The following is a 22,651-nucleotide window of genomic DNA, read 5'->3' as shown; positions in this document are numbered from 1 at the left end:
CTTTCGCATATAGTCAAGTTCCCATGTAAGATCGGCCGCAAATAGACAAATGGGGAAAAAGAATAAACTCTCAGAGAAGTTATGGCTGTTATTGATTTGTCTGGCATTTTGCCTCAGTCTTTTGATAGATGCGCATGAACGCCATATTGTAAGCTAGGTCCTTGGTCCAATGGGGCGTTCAGATCAACATTATTTAGTTTTTATGGTGCCCATGTTGAAGGCTACGGCCGCTTTGATATAATGAAGCCTCATATGTCAAGTTGTCTCAATGAAAGAAATCAGAGAAGTTTCTGTGATAAACAAAGCAGAGAGGCGTTTTCTTAAATATATCACTGAGTATGATAACAAATTAGAAAAAAAAAACGTGGCAAGTTTTTCGTGAGCTATTTAACGAAACAGCCTCGTTATTCTCCAAATCAACCGCTCTCTTCTTTTCCTGATTGAATCCACAAAAAAGAGCGGGAAGGCCTCTAAAATCTCTCTAAAAAACCAATTCTAGCTCATGTTTTGGAAGAAAATTGTAATGGATTTTCCAGTTTAATTAAAAAACTATAATTTCCATAAACCCTCCCACGGTGGGATTTTGACCTATATCACTACTTTTACATGCAGTGTATCTCTGTGTGAAAAAGTTTTGGCTGCGCAAAATAAAGTTTTTAAGTTACTGCGTGCGTTCAAAATTCTCCTGGTAAAAGTATACATTTTTAATAAAAAGAAAGATTCCGCCTCGTCGTTTTCGAATCATGGAGACATTCTTACAAATATGATCGTACCTTCCTTCGCATGCGTCGAGACAAAAAAAAACCTACAGGTGATTTGATAATTGCCTTTCATCAAAGGTTTCCATTCGTTGTTTTCCCGGACTGGCAGCAGTTGTTCGTAAAATGGAAACCATCCTAAAGTTATTATGGCTGACGGTCAATTTGAAGTGCATGAGTTTTTATTACCCATGCATTTGATAGCTAATCGTGCATGGTGCAAAATATTTATATATAATATCAGATTTAGAAATCTGGCCAGAATTCCCCAAAGAAAATACGTCTTCTCTCAGTTTCTTGCCTGAGTTGAATTCTTATTCAAATTAAGTGATCATTTTCAGCTGTCTGCTTTAATTTTAATATATTCATTTGCCGGCTTATCATTCTGTTCTGCATATTCTTATTTACTAACAATACCCCTGTTATCATCGCCTTGATGCATGATCAAGCGAATAACGCCATTCTTCCGGTCGTACAGAACCAAATAATTCTCCATCCTATGCGTACGTCACCGACTGAACGAGTTCTTAAACTTGAGATATTTGCAGTTAAAAAATTCGTCAAGAGATTGTTTTACTTGTACTATGCGCCGAGTAGCAACTAAATAACCTGAGGAAAGCAGATCTGAAGCTGATGTTCATATATCTGGGCTGAAATAAGCGATATTTCGTCAACAAGTAAGTCTAGCGATCAAGTTTTAAGTGTAGAAATTTTCTTCAGCGCGTTCTAAATTTATAAATGTTTCGATTTTCGACCTTTTGTAGGTCATAAAAAAAACTTTGCATTTGCCGAGGTATTATATAGAGTTTTCATAATTTGATCATTCAGTAAACAATTCGGTTGCACCATCAAAACAGTTTGTACGTCAGGCTGATATATGAAGCCCATGTACGTCACTTATGATGATCTATGCTGTTTCACGCCGACAGATTTACAGAGGAATATGGTCCTTAAGTAGAATAACACGTTCACAAAATGGAATTCTGTTTCCTTTTTTTCCACTGCTTAAAATTCATGTTTTGAAATGTGAGATCATTTTTTGGATTAAACTGTTACAAGCAACCAGATATCGAAGCTCTATTTTTGTTTTGACCGCTGATGCAAGCAGAGTAGACAAATCCAAAGAATCTCATTACGTTAGCTATTTGTATTGAGTTCTGTACTGTTCCCTGAGAATAAAGATAACTTTGCATTTAAGTTAGCACGATTATGATTCGGAGAATTATTTGTTCTGAAACAGATCTGCAAGTCAAAAGCTAATTCCTCGTGCACAGTTTATTTATAAAGATCATCCAATGTGGTTTTCTAAGTCAACAAGCGAAAACATCGTTAGCAAAAAATATCACTCTACTCGTATAAGTTGAGACAAGAAAGTATATATGATATTTTAACATTTCTTGAAAGAGTGATAATTTTGATAACTAAGTATGTTTTTTTTTTATTTTTACGCCAAATTTTGTTCCTTTACACAAAGTTTATGTTTGCCAGTTAAAATTGTATCATAAGGTTCGCTGTCTTTTCGACTGTCACTGCCTCAGCTGGAAGGGGACATGAATGTTTTATGATGGAAATAGTTCTTTCCGTGTCGTTAATTAAACAGTCGCACAGAGCGGACTGCTTTCTTGTCTTCGCCCTGACAAGTTTAAAGCTCGATTATGCAAATTTACATCCTCTAAGTTTTTGGAACAGGTGGACTGAAAGTAACCGAAGTCCGTTGTAAGTCTCTTTCTTCCCCATTTACTAAGCGCAAAGTTAACTATCAAAAACATAATTTTTGGAAGAATTGTTCTCTGACTCAATGCTCCGGGCAAAAGGAGAGGAAGATAAATCCTTGAAAACGTGAAGAAAGGATGGACTCTTAAGTTTTGAAAAGATGTGGCCTAGTTGAACATAAAACAGTAAAACAGATCGCGTACATCGCTTGCCGGAGAGTTCTTCTTTAATAAACAACGCTAAACAATAGAGATTAACCGATTAACTTCAGAAAACCGGCGAACTTTAAGCCAAGCACTTTGTTATTGTTGTTTTTTTTCTCAGAGAAGAAGAACCTAACGTCTAGAATGGGTCAGGTTTATCAATTTATGACATCGTGAACCGTGTTTTCATGGATAGATCAGGTGTATTTAGGACGTTTTGACTGCAGATGCATTTGTAGCTTGCGAGACCAGAGACAGCAATATTTACCAATCTTTCATTGTGTTTGGCTACTATTTTACGCCTGCTGTCCGTAAAAGAGGAAGAAGGAAAACGGAACATGCCTCTCAGAAGGCGTTTGTATGCCGAAGGCTCGGCCGTCATGAAAAGCAATCTGCAGGTGTTATCTTAAAATGAGAACCATTGTACATGCTTAATTATGCTGATATTCTTGGCTTTTTCCCCCTCACTGAAAACAAAAAGTTTTCATGTCTCCCAAAAGGGTCTCTTCCTGTCCTCTTGCCTTTCTGGTGGAACTGCAGGTCACGTGAAACCTCGAACGTGTACAGAGCACAAAGGTATACCCAATATTCAGTGAAAAATTATATCAGTTAATTAGACTTAACCTTAGCGATGGAGAGTATAAAACTTTCATTAGTCAAAATTATAGTGAGCAGAGGATCATAAATATTTTACTAAGGCTAAGCAGAAAATCGTAAGAGGCATTTGAACGCAGTGAAAACTCCCTGACTTCCAAATAACATGAAAATGCAGTAGGATTTTTCAAAAAAATTACTCAATTTAAGCTGCAGCTTTACGCTCGCTGATTGGTGCCTTTAAAATTTTAATTAAATTGAGTTGTAAGGTATGGCGTATTTCACGAAGGTGTGCATCCCTTTGTTAAAGCATTAATTTTATAATATTAGCTAGTTCTCACGGACATGAAAACTCCTTAATATTTCTTTTTGGCTTCAGAACTCGAAAACAGTTCAATTCTTCCTTGCCTGATAATAGTCTTGTTAAAACTTTTTCAGTTCCAGTCTTCCCTATATTCCAGTTATATCGTTTTGAGATTACTATATAAAACACTGTTTTATCTTTAAGGTAATGTTCCTCAGCTAAAATAACTATAAAGAGCCTGACATGCGCCATGTTTTGAAGTATATGTCAGGTAAACTAATAATCCTCGTGGATATTGATCATAAACGTTTGGTAAAAAATTAATCGGGGCAAGGAGTTTTTTTTTCTCTGTTACACACGCTAATGATGTTCATTTCAATTTTCTCCCGGCTCTTTACCGATCTGTTTAGTTTTGAATTATGTTTAAATCCCTGATAAGCTCTTCAATGCTGACCGTACAAAACTGGAAAAATTGAACCTCAAATGAAATTTTCAATTTCCAACTGAAAAAAACGCAAATGGGAAGTCTCAATTTAATATAATAGGTTTGGAATATTAACCGCAATTATAGTCAGCTTTTAACAGCCAGGCCTCCCTTCGTTCAGATATGAAGACAAGCTTTGTATTTACAATCATAATTACCATTAGTTTCTGTAGACTTTTATTCGAGTGGGATAGCTTTTTTTTTTTTAATAAATTTTTTGACAACTCTTCCCCGAAAAAAATAAAATGAACATTTTGTCGAATTCAGCCCTTTAGTGGGGGAAATAAGGTTTTAAATGCGCCTTAGGAAATATCGCAGACAGCTGTTGTCTTTGTTAAACACCAAACTTACTTAAATGCCCATTAAAATTCAGGTTAACTGGCAAACCGGTCTCGTATTTGTGTGAGCGGTTTAAGTCTTGTAAGAGTGCAGTCGGCTTCACAGGGCGACATTTTACGACATTTGCCACTTTTAATCGTTTTTCCCTTTGGACTGTTGCTTGACGCTCAGAAGTCCAATCCAAACAAGTCAACCACTTCTGTGTTTTGGTAGGTTGTCAAGACATATATATTTCTTTCACGTCGAAAATTTGAAATATTGCGTATGACGCACATTACACCGGATGCGTGAAGCCACTTCTGTCGTTTGGACCAACACAGTTATGGAAAATCACTTGGAAATTCGCAGATGAGACCGCATCGTGTTCATCAGAGGCGAACTGACTGAATAAGCAGATATGACCGAGTTATAGCATCAAAGAGAGATCACCATGTGTCTTAAATAACCGCATCAATGGAAGAAAACACGGAAACACACGAACAACGCACAAGCGATGTTCCAAAAAATGGGAACGTCGAACACAGCGCTGAATTTGAAACTCTTTCGTGTTTTTTTATCTCCAAAGACAATAAAGCCCGGCGATGGATGATTCAGCTCATAAAATGGCCATATCCTTTTGATAAAACTGAGCAATGAGGTTTTTAAATGTATCTTTGACAGGTTCAAGGATTTGACCAAAGCGTGCGCTTACCATGTCAAATTTACATTTGTTGTTAATTTAGATTTGGTAGATACATAGCGGTTAAATGTGAGTCAAAATTGAAAGGGGAATCAATACCAAAGTTTATCGATATCAACAACCACCTTCGGTCGATAAACTTCGCCATAAAGAATATCTGTCAGTTTATAATGATCTAATAAAATTCGAGGACAAAGAAACACAGATGAAAAACGGAACAGTATTTCAGTGTTGCCCTCGTTTGAACAGAAGCAAAAATTGTGGATTTCGAATGATTTCTTTAGACAAACATGTTCTTATAAGCAAGAAAATTAATTTTTGTATTTCTGTCAAATTGCCTTGAAATTGAAACCTAAAATGCAAAGGTGAATTCACAAAACAAATGTACCACATAATTGCGGAGACGTTTTAGTTTTTGAATTATTTCTAATAATTCTGTTTTCTTGGCTGTGTAAAATAGTCGTAGTTGTCAAACGTAGCGAGGGCAATATTTTAGTTTAAAAACTTGATATGAAATAGAATTTCTGACTCTTCTTTATCAGAGCATTATCGTATTCATTTTTTATCGGCTTTGTTACAAACTGTTAATGGTACATTGGGTTGGCGTAAGCCAAGAGCTGAAACAAGAAGCCACAAAAAAAATTTAAAAAGTTTTACAATTAACGTCATCTTGGCCATGTTCTTGGATGACGTGCAATTCCCTCAGCTTTACGATGCAGGTACCAAAATCATGCCGAAACCATCTCGATAACTTTTCTCTGAAGTGAAATGCGCATCATAAAACTTTAGCGGGTAAGTGAAGACGAATGCTTAGACTATGAAAATTGCTTCCTCATCATCTGTCTTGATCCAACTGTTTTGTTCACCAAGAAATTATTTCAATTGTATTTCAATAATTTAAAGTTTTTCTCTCAATAGTCAGTTTAATTTGTGTCGAAGTATGAACAGTTTTTGACCCGAATTCAGTGCCAATAGAGAAACTTTGTTTTTGTCTTGACAATTAATGATTATAAGCTGAAAGTATTTTGTCTTCTTGGTGCAATTAATGAAATACACAACTGAAACAGGATGCGTTCACGTACGCACATGTTCTTGTCGGATCAACCTAGTTTCGCGATGTTGTGAGAGTGGATAGAGTTAACATTTTCACCAGAGTAATAGAAAATTGGTGATTATTTTCAATTTTCGTGTCAACGGTCAAAATACGAATACACGATTTTAATATATTTCCATGGAAACCACAGGTATTTGGATGACGCGTGACATTTTAATAAGATTTTCCCATAGGAACATCCATTAATTATCACTTGACAGGGAGTGGGTGGGGGTGGGAGGATTTTGGGTAGGGTTAAGCTGTTTTTTTAGGGGGAGGAGAGGGAAGATCAGTCGTAACTAACAGAGTATAAAGGGAAGGTTACTACAGGAAATTGGTTTCCACCTAACTGCCAATGACGGGGTAGTAATATTTATTGTAAGGAAGAAAGTGTTATTAAGTCATTGAAGGGTAAGGAAGAGGGGGGATGGGGGGTGGGGTGGGGTTGTAGAAAGGATCATTAAATAATTTTAGAGTCTAAAGGCTCTGTAAGCGGAAATCGGATAAATTTTATCGTGACTTAGCCAAGATCCACCCGCTCCCTTTGGGCGATATATATTGGTCTTTAAATGATGCAAAGATTGATTCTTGAGACTTTTCCTTAATTTTGGTCTACATGGTTCGAGCGTATAAGCATGTTTGTTATATTCATCAACTGCGTCACATTAGCGATGTATAATCCGCTGGATAAGGATTGCAGATCTACTCGGTGCCAAGTTCTGGAAAAAGTGGAAATCGTGATATTTTCTTTCTTTTCGGCTGAGATGATAATAAAGATGATAGCGATGGGTGTTACTGGCAAGAAAGGTTACTTGCAGGACAAATGGAATCGCCTGGACTGCTTCATTGTGATCATTGGGTAAGGGCCTAGTAGCGAGAGTGAGGAAAGGCTTGATCACGTGAAATATATACGACGCGGGGGCCTAATGACTAGAGCTCAGGACTCTGGGTCGAGAGGGCTTGGATCGAGGCCTAGCCTGGTCGATGATTTGTGTGCTTGGACAAAATAGTTTATTCTCACAGTACCTCTCTCTACCCAGGAGTATGAATGGGTAGCGGTGAATTGTCGGGGAAACCTATTGACATGCAGGGGTTACCTTGCATCTTACGTCTCATCCAGCGGGGAGTTGTGATACTCCTGGTCGGGATAAGGTCCGGCTGGGTTGGCCACTTGGCTAAAGAACAGACTCAACCCTTACATGGGATACATTTAAAATACGAAAACGTGATTTTCTTGAGCCTGTTTTCGTGTGCGTTCTCATTCTATCAGATTTAATAATCTCGGTCATTAAACTCAACCATGACAATCTATGCTCTTTTCTTCAGGGTGATCGAGAAAGCCGTCCGAGTCAATGGGAATTATCTTACAATTATTCGAGCCTTCAGAGTTCTGAGACCTCTTCGAGCTATAAACAAAGTTCCAAGTATGTGAAACATATTAAAGTGAAAGAAGTTTTCCATTGATCAGTAGATAAACAGATAAATAAATAAATAAATAAATAAGCGATCTTCATCTAATATTTTATCAGTTTGATGATGTCAGTTCATTACTAAACCTTTAAAAAAAATGTTACCTAATGGACGAGGCTTGAGCGAGAACATTTTTTCAAGGAGTCTCTTTATAAACATACCATGGCAGCTTAAAAAGTATTTTCTATTTTGCAGGTATCCGGATCTTGGTGACTCTCCTTCTTGATACCCTTCCAATGCTGGGGAATGTTCTCCTGTTGTCCTTTCTAATATTTTTTGTGTTCGGGATCATTGGAGTGCAGTTATGGCAGGGAAAACTGAGAAACAGATGCTTCACTAAATTGCCTGAGAATTCAACTTTTTTTACGAGGTAAGCTGCTTCGTTTCTATCGTAACCTGGGCCGTAGACTTTTCCAGATCCGTTAAAAAAATGCAATTTTAAAAATTTAGCGTCACATTTGGTAGCACTTCCGTAAAGGCCTTCAGATTAGAAATGCTGATTAGTAATGCGAGTAACAACCACAGGGCACCCATGCAGATGGTATTCATTTCAGTTTACAATCGGAATGCAAAGAAATCACGATCTGATTGAATGCAAAGCCCCAAACAACTTACTGAATCTATCATCTTTTCAGATTTAACAAGTCGCAATTTTACCAACCATCGTTCAGTAATCCAGATTTCGTCTGCGCCACTCCAGGAGATGACGGAACCCGTTTGTGTTCTGATATACCAAAAGAAGAAAGTGTGTCCACGGAATGCCCTAATTCGTTTAAGAACTTCTCAGCTGCGAATAATTCAGTCCCTTTCAACTGGAATCAGTGTTACAGCGTCTGTAATCCGAGCGATCAAAATCCATTCTATAACACAACATCGTTTGATAATATCGGTATTGCATGGATCGCCATATTTCAGGTAAAAAGGATCTACCAAAACGACATACATTGAAATTGAGTCATTTTTCCGAGCGAATTAACGTATTCAAATCGAGCGGCTCAAGTCGTGATTGAAGCTGATGGAAATATTTGACATGACCCCGAATTATAACGGTGGCCAATAGTGCACAGGGGAGCCATATATTTGAAGCCGCCTATATTATTAAAAATAATCGTTGAAACCGGCCTAAAGTGTGCGAAAGGGTGGGCAACGAGGGTGTGATTGTTCCTTGTTTTTTATCTGCTTGGTGTGGTTTCTTATTGCCCTATACTCACCGAGGATGGATGCATCATTTAAGGTATACAACTTGATTTGATGTCAACAGGTGATCACTTTGGAGGGATGGTCAGATATCATGTATTTTGTCCAAGATGCTCACAGCTTTTGGAACTGGATCTATTTTGTTGTCCTCATAGTGGTAAGAGAAAGATTGTTACGAAAATATCAGACTTGGATAATCATGCTTTCCTGTTTTATTCCTTCTTGTCTCTCACCAACTACCCTCGCTCTCCCTTCTCTCTCCCTTCTCTCCATCTTTGTCTTCATCCCGGTCTTTCTCTTACCCTGCCTGCTTCTCTCGTTCTCCATATATTTCCGCTCTTCCCTCTCAACTTCCTTTACTCCATACGATATATTAGGTAATGAAGCAAACGAAAGGCACAGTTCACGGACCTAGTTAATGCATTTTTGTTATTCTCCTCATTTACAGATGGGCTCATTCTTCCTTGTTAACTTGTGTCTGGTCGTGATCACCATGCAGTTCCAAGAAACCAAAGCACGTGAGATAGAACTGATGGAAAACAGCAAAGGCGAGCTACCACTTGAGCCAACAAAGCTGCTAAAAACCTTAATAATGTATATACAATCTTTTTGCAGTTTCAAACCGCAGGAAAAAGAAGAGGTTCATCACCATCATCACCATTATTTTCATCATCATCATTTCCACCATCATTTGTACAATTGCTTTGTTCCGGCCTCTCCAGTTGTTTGCACCGATCACGAGGCGGCGTCAGGTGATACCAGCTTTTTCCCTTATGGGACCAGCCTTCCAAAAATTCAGGTTGAGGGGAGAGAAACGATCTGTTCTCACTCTAGTGTCGAAGAATCTCCGGTGTTCCAAGATTTCCTTGCACCACCTTTAACTAGACAATCTTCCAGAAGAAGTTCCAGAACCTCTATCTGTTCGCATACACTTTCAATCCACGCTGAAACGTCCTCAGCTGTTTCCATCGATGAAATTGTTACACAAGCGAAGACGAGCGTAACGTTAAATATTCCTTCATCACCAACAGCAACTTTCTTCGCGCTCTCGTCAGGCAACAGTGCAAGCAGGAAAAATTCAACTCAATCTAGAAAAAGTGAATTTTCCGCGTCCACGCTGGTGTCAGCAGAAATTAATCCACATCATGCGCGCACAAGTACACCAGAGGGTGAAGACGTTTCTTCAAAGGCATACAAAGAAGCCACCAAATCTTCACTTCAGCAGAAAGATAAAGAGCTCCTTAAACATCGTCGATTTAGCCAGCCTGCACATGCCAAGTTAGCTCGCACCCCATCATCCAAACGTTTGGACACCAGAGAACCTGATCATTACAGAGAGAATGAAGCAAACTCGGAAATTGTAAAATTTGATGCTAAGTCTTCGTTAGAAAGTGACTTAGAGAAAAGCGACGCGAACAAGGACCCACCATCAAAGGATTTGATTAAGGTCGGGCAAGTCAATGATTGCCAAATCGGTGATGCAGTAAATACAACTCTCAAAAGACCTTCATTACAACGCCGAAATATTTCTGCACAGAATGAAGATGACATGTTCGAAAGCCTGTTTAACTTAGGAAAAAGTGCGACTTATGATGTGACAGGAAACCGTAGTGCATGGCAAAGGCTAAGAACCTTCTGTAGAAATATAATCGAGAGTAAACAGTTTAATTTTTTTATCATGGGCGCCATTTTGTTGAACATGATTTGTATGGGCCTTGAGCATTACCAACAGGTAAGAGTTAAGAAGTCAAAATCTGTTCGAATAGAAGGTCAAGACAGATTAGTTTACATGATTTTTTTTATAGCTGACATTGCTTAGTGAAACTCACATATAACTTCTCTCGTTATATCTTACAGCCCGAAGGACTAACCCTTGCCCTAGAGACCATAAACATCATTTTTGTATCCATTTTTGGAATGGAAGTGGTTATTAAGTTGCTTGGTTATGGTGTGACCACATATCTTAGCGAGGGTCAGAATGTGTTTGATGGACTCATCGTTATCGTTAGGTACACGAAGTTACATAAAAATAGAACAAAACTGTGTCTTCTTCGTTAAATCTAGCCACGATCTCTTTATCGTATCAGAACTGGGGCAATTCTGACAATATAAAAATCTTTAAGTTTTACTTTTACTGATAATTTTGCAGTGTCTGTGAAATCCTACTCACCAAGAAAGATTCCTCCCTTTCGATATTCCGAAGTATCCGGTTACTCCGGATCTTCAAGCTGGTCAGACCAGTTCGATACCAATTGCTGGTTGTCGTCAAAACTATGACGAGTGTAATGACGTTTTTCGGATTACTGTTTCTCTTCATATTCGCATTTGCTATCCTTGGGATGAACTTGTTCGGTGGAAAGTTCATATTCAAGAACGCCGAGGGAAAGGAAGTAACCTCCCGAAGTAATTTTGACAACTTTTTGTGGGCTATGGTATCCGTGTTTCAGGTACGTTTAGTCTTTATGTAAAAAAAAAATTCATTCGCAGGATAAAAATATTACTATCAGTTGATTAGGTTTATTAAAGGCTTTTGTTAAAGACAACGGAGTTTATGTTCTGAAAGGCGTTGTTGTCATTGTTGTTGTTTACTCGTCCAGGATTCTTAGATACATGAAAAACTGAATTTTCTCTTGAAACAGATCCTTACTCAAGAGAACTGGAATCTCGTAATGAATGACGGGATGCGTGCCACGAGCCAATGGGCAGCCTTGTATTTCATCGCACTGATGGCTATCGGGTACTATGTATTATTTAACTTACTGGTCGCTATCCTCGTGGAAGGATTCACAAATCCTGGGGTAAATTAGTGGAACTGAGTTTATTTTTTAAGATATTAAAAGTAGCAGTTACAGTTAACAATGGCATTTTTGACAGCCTCATCACACAGGATTAAATAGCGACAGAGGTCTAGATTTACAATATTTCTCGCTCGGAACATTGCTGCTCATAACAGCAAGCTAACCAACGAATCCTGTTAAGCTCTGGCGGCGCATTCGACTCCATAATCGGTAGATCTTGGGCAATCGTTTCTTTTGAAGGGCCCCAGGATAGAGTGCTTTATTCCATTCTTCAATACATTTGTTTTCGACGCATCCATCGAAACACAAGTAAATTTTACTTGACTAATTAGCTTGACTCCATGCATTTTCCTCCAGAAAGGTAAAACTACTCCAAAGAACAAACAAGAAGTATCAGACAACAAAGATACACCCAAAACAGCCGTTAAAGAAATTGAAAAGCCTCACATTTTGATCTCTAGTAAAGATTCTGAGGAACCTTGCCCCGGGCATTATCACCAGGAACCAATTCCAGAATTCTGCAGTCATGGCTTGAGAAATGCTTTGGGGACGACATTTCAACTAAGTTCGAACTACACACCGAGCCTCACGTTAGAAACGTTGGAGCCATTACAGGAGAAGAGATCCCCAACTGCTTCGCAGCCAACGGAAGCGAACATGACCATGCCACAATTAAAGCGTATGCGTCAGGCGTCAGCGTCAATTATACGAAAAACTGAGCAAAAAGCTCATAGGGCGAACTGGAGTTATGACGAACCCAACTTCTCGGCGCATAATAGAGGCTTCCTTAGTGAAGATAGTGAAACCAGAGGCAAATTAAATCTTGAGGTCTCTGAAAGAGAGATGAGCAACAAAGCTTGTGGTAAAACACTCGAAGAAATTGTCTCTCCGACCATAGCAAACAGTATGTCGTTTCCTAATCAATTGGAAGGACCAACAACGTCTCGATCTCGACCTGAGTCACCCCAGATGATCTTTCAAAACAAAAGCAGCGATGAGATGTACCAACTGCGGGAATGTCATCTTTCCGAAACTCAGGTAGTACCAAGCGATCTTTCTGGATTTTGAAGTTAGCCATATATTAAGAAACCACGTCTTAGGTGCATTTTGGCCTCGAAAATGTTGTTTGGGACGTGAAAGAGATTGGAAAGTCACTATCAGAAAACCTTGACCAGATCAGTTATAACTCTATGTCAACTCTATCGAACTCCTTTACTTGATCATGTTTTATTTGCATGAAAATGAGTATGTTATTAGCCACTGTCGATGATAAACCTTTTTAGGCGCAGTCCATTTCGTATGTGTTTAACCTTAAATTATCTTTCTCTTGGTAGAAGAAGAGTTCAAGGAAAGTTATCAAGATAACAGACAAAAGATCTGACTGGTCTCTTTTTCTATTCTCCCCCTCAAATAGGTAAGCTGCTTTTTTACTTATTGGCTTTGATTTCTCCAATTCAACGTGGTATTTCTATAAAACGTTTTAAAGTACATCGGGAAAAGCAGACATAGTTTGATGCTACTCTGGTTTAAAGATTTAATGTATGTAACCGTGAAGTTACAATTCATGAAGTCTATGAATTGTAACTTCACGGTTATATTGATTAAACCTTTAAACCAGAGAAGCATCAAACCATGTCTGACTGTCCACCTGGTTGCCTTGTAAACTTTACCATATCTTACCGGGAAAAAATTCTAAGAAAAGGCCTAATCGCGAACGCTTTCAAGCTGCAAACGGAATACAGACTTGCGTATGAATTAAAGATTAAGGTGACTTCGTCAACGAATTTAAACTCCTTCGACTTCTCTGATTTTTATGATTCGTCACAAGAAAGAAATTATTTAAAATAATTATCAAATGCTTGCAAAAACTTTCCTAAACAGATCACACTTCTGGATATCTACGATGATCGGTTATTTACTGCATTATCACTAGATAAAGCCATCTCTGTTTTCCTTCCTTATCAGCTTGCGCCGCACCCTAACAGCTGTGTGTGAACACAAGTATTTTGACTACGTAGTTCTAGTTTTTATCTTGATAAGCTGTGTGGTCCTGGCACTAGAGGAGCCTAACATTCCACGAGATAGTAAGGTAAGCTTTGGTGACTTGACTCAACAACATTTTGTGACCATTCTAACTTTCCACCAACGAAATAGCAGCCGCCTTCATACCACTTCGAGTAACATTTATTAATTCCAGTGAATATTCATTTGGTTCGTTATCTTTTAATTTATCAAGATTTTCAATTTATTTTCAGAAGCGTCAAATAATCGACATCGCGATGCTAATATTAACAGTCATCTTCACCATTGAAATGTCAATGAAGGTACGTTTTTTGATCAAGATTCATAGTGTCAATTGATATGTAATCGATGATGGGTAGTCCGGCTTGAATCGTTCGCAAAAGTTCACCCACTCACTCACTCATACTCGTTTTGCCCGTCAAATTCCTTTGGGGACCGTCCCACATAAAGCCTGTCAAGTAAGTAAAGCTCGTGATCCTAACAATGTAAACCTGAAAATTATATCGCATAGATCATAGCCCAGGGCTTTCTTCTGGGGCCTGGTACTTACCTAAAGGACAGTTGGAATATCCTGGATGGCATACTTGTACTTTTCTCATGGATTGACGTCATCATTACGTACAGCCCCGCCAATGCACCGGAAGTACTTGGAGCTCTCAAAGTCTTCCGGGCGTTAAGGACTCTGAGACCTCTGAGGTAAGTCTGTTCATTCCATTGGAAGGCACTTTACTCAATAGGCAGAACGTTCAAGAAGACACGGTCTGTGAAAGGGGCCATTTTATAGGCCAACGGTACATAGGAAGGTGGGGATTTCTCTGGGTGAGGTATGGAAAAGGGTAACGAAAACTGCAATCCCCTTTCTTAAACGGGTGTAATGGGAGATTTAAGATAATGCCTCGAAGAAACCTCGCTTAATCTTTTTTTTTTTCCTTTTAGAGTAAAAGGTATGAGGGATGAAATGTTTTACCGTAGGTACACAGACCTGATTACAATTTTGTATGGAATGTTTGCTTGTCTTACACTTACTTACAAGTGGAAATTAAAAGGTTGCGGAACCCACTGCGTATAATCTCTGCGTAAAATTCGTAAATAACCCAGCCGAAAAGGGTATCTGTTACAGCGAAAACTGCTTTGGATACCGTGGCTGATACACCGCGGATGTAGAAGGTTCCTTTACATCGCTGATAGAACTTAGGCTTGGAAACGAAACAAATGACATAAGCGCTAATAAATTTCAACTTCATTGATGACCTCTTTTCAATATATCAGGATGATTCGCCGAGCTCCAGGGCTTAAGCTGGTCGTTCAAACTCTGTTATTCTCCTTGAAGCCGATTGGAAACACTGTCCTAATAGCTGCAATTTTCTTCGTAATGTTTGGAATCTTAGGAGTCCAGGTAAGAGTAGTTGTATTTAGGAACAAATTCATCGTTTTCCATAGTTTCTCGTAATGATATGACTGTCGAACTTTCCTAAGTTATCTTTGGGATACAGTTTTTCCTTTCCCATTCTCAACCAAGATACTTTTAAATAGTCTTTTACGATGCGATGTTATTGCATAGTAACATTTTACACTCAGGGTAGAAAGGTTAAGAGTTTAAGTGGAATAATATTGTTTTATTTTCTTTCTTCAGATTTTTAAGGGAAAGTTTTATTATTGCGATGGAGACAGTGAGGTGAAGAACAGGGAAGAATGCTCGGCAAGAAGGCAAGGGGTCTGGAAAAATCGCATGTACAACTTTGACAACCTACCACATGTAAGCATTCACTTAAATCATTCTTAGTTTTTCGGAATATCAGTTCCTCACGAGTAAAACATTGAGAGTTGGTAATGTTAAATGTTGATTGCCAATCGTAGCACAATATCAAAACGATTAACCATGAGATCTTTACCTAATCACACACGATGCATGGTTTTAGTCAAGTGTACAATTTAATAATCTGGTGAATAAAGTGAAACATTTTGTCTTCAATTGAAAGTCGTTCTAACGTTCTCTAATTTATAGGCACTGATATCCCTTTTCGTGTTTTCCACACGGGATGGATGGGTAGAAATTATGCACCATGGTATCGATGCCGTTGGATACGACCAACAGGTGTAGTATTTGTTAACAAGTCTGAGGCTATCTACAGGCCTTGAGTGATAACATCCGAGGCGTGAAGTGCCGGTCTTATGCAAGTCATGCAATTTGTCCGATACTTACTCATTCGTCGAGATGGAATGAATATCCGGCCTCTTAAAGGAAGCTTGTCTAGTCCAAAGGCACGACATTACGCTTCAGGAACCTATTCCACTTACGAAATTAATTCCGAAAAACCCCAATAATCTGTTTACAACATGTACCCAAAGTTTAAAATTTCATTTTCCTATACACATTCTCGGCTCGGTAAACATAGGGAGGGGAAGGTGTGTCTGAAATTTTTTTGTTGTTCTTTATATTAGACGAATTTTTCTTTTTCAGCCCATCAAGAATTACCGCGAATGGAAATTGGCATATTTCATTCCTTTCCTGATGTTGGGAGGTTTTCTTGTTCTTAACATGATTGTGGGGGTCGTTGTGGAGAATTTTCAGCGTTGTCGAGAAAGACTAGAGGACGAAGAAAAGCAGAGAGGACGAAGAAAATTGCTCGAGAAGGCGAGAGAGAAGAGCCAAGAAGGTAAATTTAACTTCTTCTTTTGGTGGCCTTGACAAATGTTAGGAGTATTTATCATTTCTCTTCAATCAACGATCCTTCGTGTTTTAGTCTGTCCGTCTATCCTAGTCCTGATCCTGGGCCCTTCTTTCATGCACCACATTAAGTCTTTAATTCATGATTCATTCACTCAGATATTTCGTCTGTTTTTTTGTTGGTCTGTCCGTCCGTCAGTCGATCACTGAATCAGTCAGTCGGTCAGTCAGTCAGTTAGTCGATCAGTCAGTCAGTAAGTGCGTCATTCAGTCAGTCAGTTAGTCGATCAGTCTGTCAGTCAGTGCGTCAGTCAGTTAGTCCGTCAGTCAGTCAGTTAGTCCGTCAGTCAGTCAGTCAAGCCATCAGTCAGTCAGTCAGTCCGTCTGTCAGTCAGTCAGTTCGTCAGTCAGTCAGTTGGTCTGTCAGTCACTGAGTCAGTCAGACTGAACCCATGCAATCCATCAGTGGTCATTCAGAAACACAAGTGGTACAGTAACTGATCTTTTTTATTTTTCTGAATCTTACATCATTTATAGAAGTTGACCGAACATATTATGAGAGTTACAGTCCTTGGCGCCGTCATATTCATGACATGTGTCTTCATCTGTACTGGGATGTGGCCATCGCCATTGTGATTTGTTTAAATGTCCTCTGCATGTCCCTCGAACATTACCAGATGTCCGAGGTGAGAAATATCAGGAAACTGGCTTACTTTTGCTTATCTCTTTTCATATATTTCTTATAATGATCGTTCTGAACTATATATCATTCATCAAAAAAATCCTTTACCCTTGTTTGCAACCTGGTAGTCTTCGATCAGACTGAAAAAACTTCCATATCGACTCTTAGAGATGAAAAACGGATGACGGTTTAATCTTAAACTCGTGTTACTCGTCTCGCGAAGCAAGCTGAATAGTTTTGTCTCATGACAGTTTAGGTGACTGTGTTTATTTCGTATTTTCGCATTTCAACGTCTTACACTTGCACCAAATTTCGGCAAAAGACCACCGCTAAGGCCAGTTCTTCCTGGAGAAGATGTTAATAATATATTTATTAGCATATCCAGGTTTTGATTTTTATCCGATTTGTGGGTTTGTGGAACGAATGGGAACATCTTTTTGTCGATACATGCCCGCTATAGAACTGTATATTATCGTTAATGACATCCCCATATGATTTTCATTTTCAGGTGTTTGACACTTTTGTGAATACCGCAAACTATTTTTTCGCTTCGGTGTTTGTGTTAGAGGTGATATTTAAATTTATCGCCTTTGGATTCGTGCGATATTTTAAGGATCGGTAAGTGTAGTTTCCTCGTGTGCAGGTATCAGCCATGTTTAATTTTTTTGTTCCGGTTTTGTTCACTAAGAAACGGAAACCTTCAGAGGGTCTCAATGGGTTGACGATAAGAGAATGTCGATTGATATTCTCTTGGTTGATGGCTTTTACGACTAACGGTTAAAATTTTTCAATTTTTATGCCTAACAGTTAAACTTTTTAGCCGTCTTACAACTAACAGTGAACCATATTGATATTCTCCCCTCATCTTTTACGACGCCAATTTGGAAGCTTATCTCATGAGGGAGCACTAAACAACCAAATCAATTTTAGCGTATATGTGACGTGTTCCCTGTTTTTGATAAACTTCACTGATTGAATCCGCAGGTGGAATATCATTGACTTAATTATTGTGCTTCTTACATTGACCGGAATACTTATCTATTCCTTGAGCACCATAAAAGCCACGGTGCCGATCAATCCCACTGTTGCACGATCTCTGAGAGTACTACGAATTATCCGAGGTTTGTAGTTTTACCGAGCTTGATCAATTAATTTGTCACTCAAATGCAACATTTCAGGGTTTTTTTTTTTACTAGAATCACTGAATCTACCTCTACCTCCTAGAAGAGGTGACCTTTGAGAATTGGACATAAGTGATCTCAGTCCCACTCCCAGGTTTTTTTTGGGATTCCCAAACAGAGAAGAACAAAAAAACTTCGCGGTCGACTTTTTCCCTCTTCAGGACCCCTCTGTGATCCTTTGCAATGATTTTTCTTTCACCACTTATGCTGTGCTGAATTTATTATTTGTCCCAATCGACAAATGCATACACACTCCACCAAGTAACAGATGACTCGGGAAATGGTTTTCAAGGTTCTGAATCAGTGGATGTCAAAGTTCGGTTAAACTATTTCATGCACACAGCCCACTAGCATCACTTAATGTTCTGCTTTAATTTGCCTTCATTTCAGTGCTCAAGCTCGTAAAACTAGCAAAGGGAGTCCGCTCGCTGCTGGACACCTTGTTCGAGGCTCTTCCTCAGGTTAGCACAAAGATTATCAACTATGATTCTTAGCGTTATGTCTGAAGACAGCCAATTAATCAGCACATTTAATTACTTCGTAATCATTGTACTATGATAATATTTCTTCATTAAGACTGACCTCATTTCAATGAAAATGTTACCTTTCTTGTCAAGAAGTTCGTGTTCCTATCTGCTTACGAACGTTTAGCGAAATAAGTACGAAATTATTCCTTTCATTATTTTTCTTATTTTCCTCCAGGTCGCAAACCTTGGGCTGTTGTTCCTGCTTTTATTTTTTATCTATGCCTGTTTAGGTATCCAACTTTTTGGAACATTAGGTGAGGAAATAATTCATCCAAATTTCTATATTACAACATTTAGCATACGGTGCTTTCTATCGCCAATAACAAAGAGAACAAGGTACAAATTAATTTGTTTTCTTCGCAAAAGCCGTTTATTAAATGATTCGGAATAAAACTCAGTCTGAAAGCGAACCTTTCGTAAATTTTTTTATACGTGAAAAGCTCAAGTGAAGTTTTCCGTTCGTTTTACAGAGTGCACTCCCTCAAAGCCTTGCCAAGGACTCGGTCCGCATGCACACTTCAAGGATTTTGGAACTGCAATGCTGACTTTATTTAGGATAGCAACAGGAGATAATTGGAATGGAATATTAGAGGTAAAGGAATCAAATAATTTTCAAATAACACATTAGTTTCCAAAAAAGGGGATGCGTATATCTGACTGAAACGGAGTCATATCACTTTCCACTTTGTGTTTATGAAGCTAAGCAAGCAGGTCCTCATTATTAGCAGCGCTTCGGTTAGAGCATTTCTTCGCCCGCGGGAAAGTATGAGGAGGAGGCGAGCGGTCTGCAAGGAGTTCAGGGGTCTATTAGAGCCAGACCCCTGACAAACATCTCCCCGATTCGTCTCAAATTTTTCCGGGGGCAGAAAAATTAACGCGCGTTCCTGCAGCGCTGACGATGAGGACCTGCTAGAAATGTGTAGTGTAAAGGATAAAAAGGATTCGGCTGAATTTAAACACCAGATTTGCCCAGAACTTAATTTCTGAATTATTTCTCTTTTAAGGACACTTTACGACTGAATTTTTCCGAGTCTGCAGAATGTGAAAAGTGCTGTTTTGTTAGCCATTGCATAGCGTCGCTGTTCTTTGTGACGTTCGTGCTGGTGGCGCAGTTTGTACTAATCAACGTTGTCATAGCTGTTCTTATGAAGCATCTGAAAGAATCTAAGGAAAAGATTGCGGCAAATATGGCCGCTAAGGACTTGGAGAAGAAATTGAAACTTCTGACTACAACAGCGAAGAATTTCATCCTGGCTAAAGCTAAGAGAAATGATCTGTCTATCTCAAGGCGACATTCCGTACTACAGCTCGGCTTAGGAGGAATAGAACTGACTCAGCTCAAACATTGTACCCCTACCAAAAATATTGATTCGTCTTTTCGCGCAGAGTTTGCCAAGGCCGATACAATTTTCCAGGAATTTTTGCTTTTACATGAAAATCTGCAAAAAGTGAAAATGACGATCTGCCGCACTGCGTCACACAACATTGAGGTCACGCCAACTCCTGTCACGCCATCTCTTCGTCAAAGACGAAATAGTTTCTGCGGGGTTAGAGAGCTTCACGACTCAAAACCTAATTTAGCGAAATTTACTGTATATAAATCTGGAGCCAAGCTTTAACCTAATACTGGTTTGTATTTGTAATGAGGAAAGTGTTACACGCAGGATAGACTAAAGTTCTTTAACCTTCTCTGTGTATCACTGTCAAAAATAAGTTATTCATTTTTCGAGGAAAAAATATTTAATTCTTGTCAGGACAAAGATTAAATCGCCAAAAAGATATCTTAGGAATGTATAATAGAATTATAAGGTGAAAAAAATTTAAAACACGCTATTTTTACAAATCCTTATGTAACTGAGAGTGTATTATTATTATATGTACATAAATCGATAGGCTGTGTATATAATTGGAATACACTTAAATAAAGTGACAAGCAGGCTCTTCTGGTTAAGCAACCAGGCCTTTTGTTTTGTTTAGACTCCCTCGAGGATGACGGGAATTAGCGAAACATATCGTGGGCGTGGCTCAAATGTCTTCGATATTCAACAAATTTTGGCCTATTTTCGTACAAAAAAATTATCTGAAATAATAATGATTCATTCGAGCACACACCTACTCACCTTCAGTTTAATGACCTGTTTTGAACTTCTGGCACTACCATCGTTTTCGCTGTTTACAGTTTGGAATAATAATTTAGGTTAATTCTATTTACAAGTAACATATGCTGACGTTTTTACGAAATGAGATTGCGAATTTAGCTCCTTCTGAATGGGGAAAATTTTGTCTCAGTAAATTTTTTTTCATACATTGTCCTAGCTAGTATTGAAAGAATTGATTTTGAAAGCTTCTGATCTTCCGTCGCGTTGTGTAAAAAAAAAAATACAAATTACCGAATATAGCGCATTTCACGTTTCATGATGAATATTTCCTTATTATGTCTTTCAGCAACTGAGTAAGATAACACCTTGCATGAATATTTATTTTCGACAGCATTGACAGAAATACTCATATCAAAAAATAAACAAACATGTACCTTGCTACAATCGATTTAATTAAAGCATGTTGGAAAAAACTTGATGGCTCTTACTATTTTGGACTTCACGGGTCGGTCACATATGTCTGGTTTATATGGAGTTTTATAGGAATTGAGATTTTAATTACATCACAGGTACAAAGAAAAAGTGCGATTTGGTTTCGCTCGAGCTTAGTAGAAATTTAGTAATTCATTATGATGATTATGATAATCCGTGAAAATTCAGTTTGTCTTGTCTAGTGATAAACACCTGCTAAAAGTGTTCATTGTCATGGCAACTGAAATTGCGAAACGGATTTAACATGACACGTAATTAAAAACATTCAAGACTGCCAAAAGTTGGTAGAATTGAGGTCCCTAGAACACTCTCGACGTCAACAGCGGTTGCACTCATTACTTCGTTTTGAGAACTTTTAAAGCATCTTCAAAATGGACCAGATTGAAGCTTTTCTGCACAATATCTCACGGATTAGAAAAAGAGAAAGTCAATTACCTACCTCCAACGCTTGTACCAATTAGCGTTAGTGAAACTCTTAAATCAATGTATTCAATATTTTTTATATCCGAAGATCGACGAAGACAAACTACAATAATTACCTCGCACGTTTTAAGGAGCGTTTGCATAAGCTTGACTTTAGCTCGTCTTCTTGTTTTGTACCGCACAGAGTGAATGGCCTTCTCAGATACATAACGGTATACTGTTTACATTCAGAAGAATGTATCTCAGAAAAAGCGAAATTGTTAATGATGTGTTTTCCCATACACTTGGAGGCCTTAGACAGCCGATCTCGAATGGTTTTATGGTTCAAGGAACAGCGATACAGAGCAAAAGAAATATGCAAGAATTATCACATTCAAAAGGAAGTGATAGAGTTGTAAAAGGAAAGGAGATTTCTATCAGGCCGGCACAAGAGAAATCGTCGCAAGAAAATTTCGTCTGTAATAAACCGTTTTCTCCTCGATTAAGGGTGAAAATTAACAATAAAACCGAAAGACGGCAGGAAGGCAATAATACTCAAATAAATGAAACGTCAGAGATGTCAATAAAATCATCAACTGAAATTTTCTCCACAGAACTACAAAGAACACAGTTTGGGCTCAGATTATTGAGGAATCAAAAAGAGTCTGCTCTACACAATTTGGCAACGAAATACAAAAGCGAAGCCGATAGTCGAACGGAAACACCAGGTGTATGTAGAAGTCGCGTCGACTCTCCTTCACAAAGAAAGAGCATTGCAAGAACGAGAAGTCAATCGACAAACGATATATCAACTTTGTCACTGAATAATGAAAGGATAAAAACAGATGGCTGTCAACAAACCGAAGACAAACTTTACTGGAGCGGTGGAACATGTGAACAAAACGTGAATTTAGAGCGGTCATGTAGCGCGAATAGAGAAGAAAAG

The 22,651-nt window shown here is 38.5% G+C and overlaps 1 protein-coding gene across 4 annotated transcripts; it reads left to right on the top strand.

The window, feature by feature from the left end:
- Positions 1 to 1,164: 1,164 nt before the first annotated feature.
- Positions 1,165 to 20,667, top strand: LOC113674456 (voltage-dependent T-type calcium channel subunit alpha-1H). Of its 4 annotated transcripts, XM_089185816.1 has the most exons (27): positions 1,165 to 1,435; positions 4,430 to 5,005; positions 6,786 to 7,026; positions 7,494 to 7,591; positions 7,833 to 8,007; positions 8,273 to 8,552; positions 8,899 to 8,991; positions 9,283 to 10,566; positions 10,692 to 10,843; positions 10,984 to 11,281; positions 11,474 to 11,632; positions 11,990 to 12,670; positions 12,967 to 13,046; positions 13,598 to 13,721; positions 13,888 to 13,956; positions 14,166 to 14,350; positions 14,924 to 15,050; positions 15,288 to 15,410; positions 15,660 to 15,749; positions 16,116 to 16,311; positions 16,860 to 17,008; positions 17,513 to 17,622; positions 17,989 to 18,125; positions 18,576 to 18,646; positions 18,888 to 18,966; positions 19,183 to 19,304; positions 19,717 to 20,667. In XM_089185816.1, exons 2-27 carry the CDS (start codon positions 4,849 to 4,851, stop codon positions 20,329 to 20,331), a joined length of 5,895 nt encoding a protein of 1,964 aa, XP_089041942.1. In that variant the 5' UTR covers positions 1,165 to 1,435; positions 4,430 to 4,848; the 3' UTR covers positions 20,332 to 20,667. The 4 variants fall into 4 exon arrangements, with proteins under 4 accessions (XP_089041942.1, XP_089041943.1, XP_027046760.2 ...); XM_089185817.1 differs by lacking the exons at positions 4,430 to 5,005; positions 6,786 to 7,026 and adding an exon at positions 14,591 to 14,626 and having other exon boundaries at positions 1,186 to 1,435; XM_027190959.2 differs by lacking the exons at positions 4,430 to 5,005; positions 6,786 to 7,026 and having other exon boundaries at positions 1,186 to 1,435.
- The last annotated feature ends 1,984 nt before the right edge of the window (positions 20,668 to 22,651 follow it).

The sequence above is a fragment of the Pocillopora damicornis genome, chromosome 10 (assembly GCF_964200805.1).
Source record: "Pocillopora damicornis chromosome 10, jaPocDami1.2, whole genome shotgun sequence".
In the NCBI taxonomy this organism is placed as follows: domain Eukaryota; kingdom Metazoa; phylum Cnidaria; class Anthozoa; order Scleractinia; family Pocilloporidae; genus Pocillopora; species Pocillopora damicornis.
This window is presented reverse-complemented; position numbering and strand designations above follow the sequence as displayed.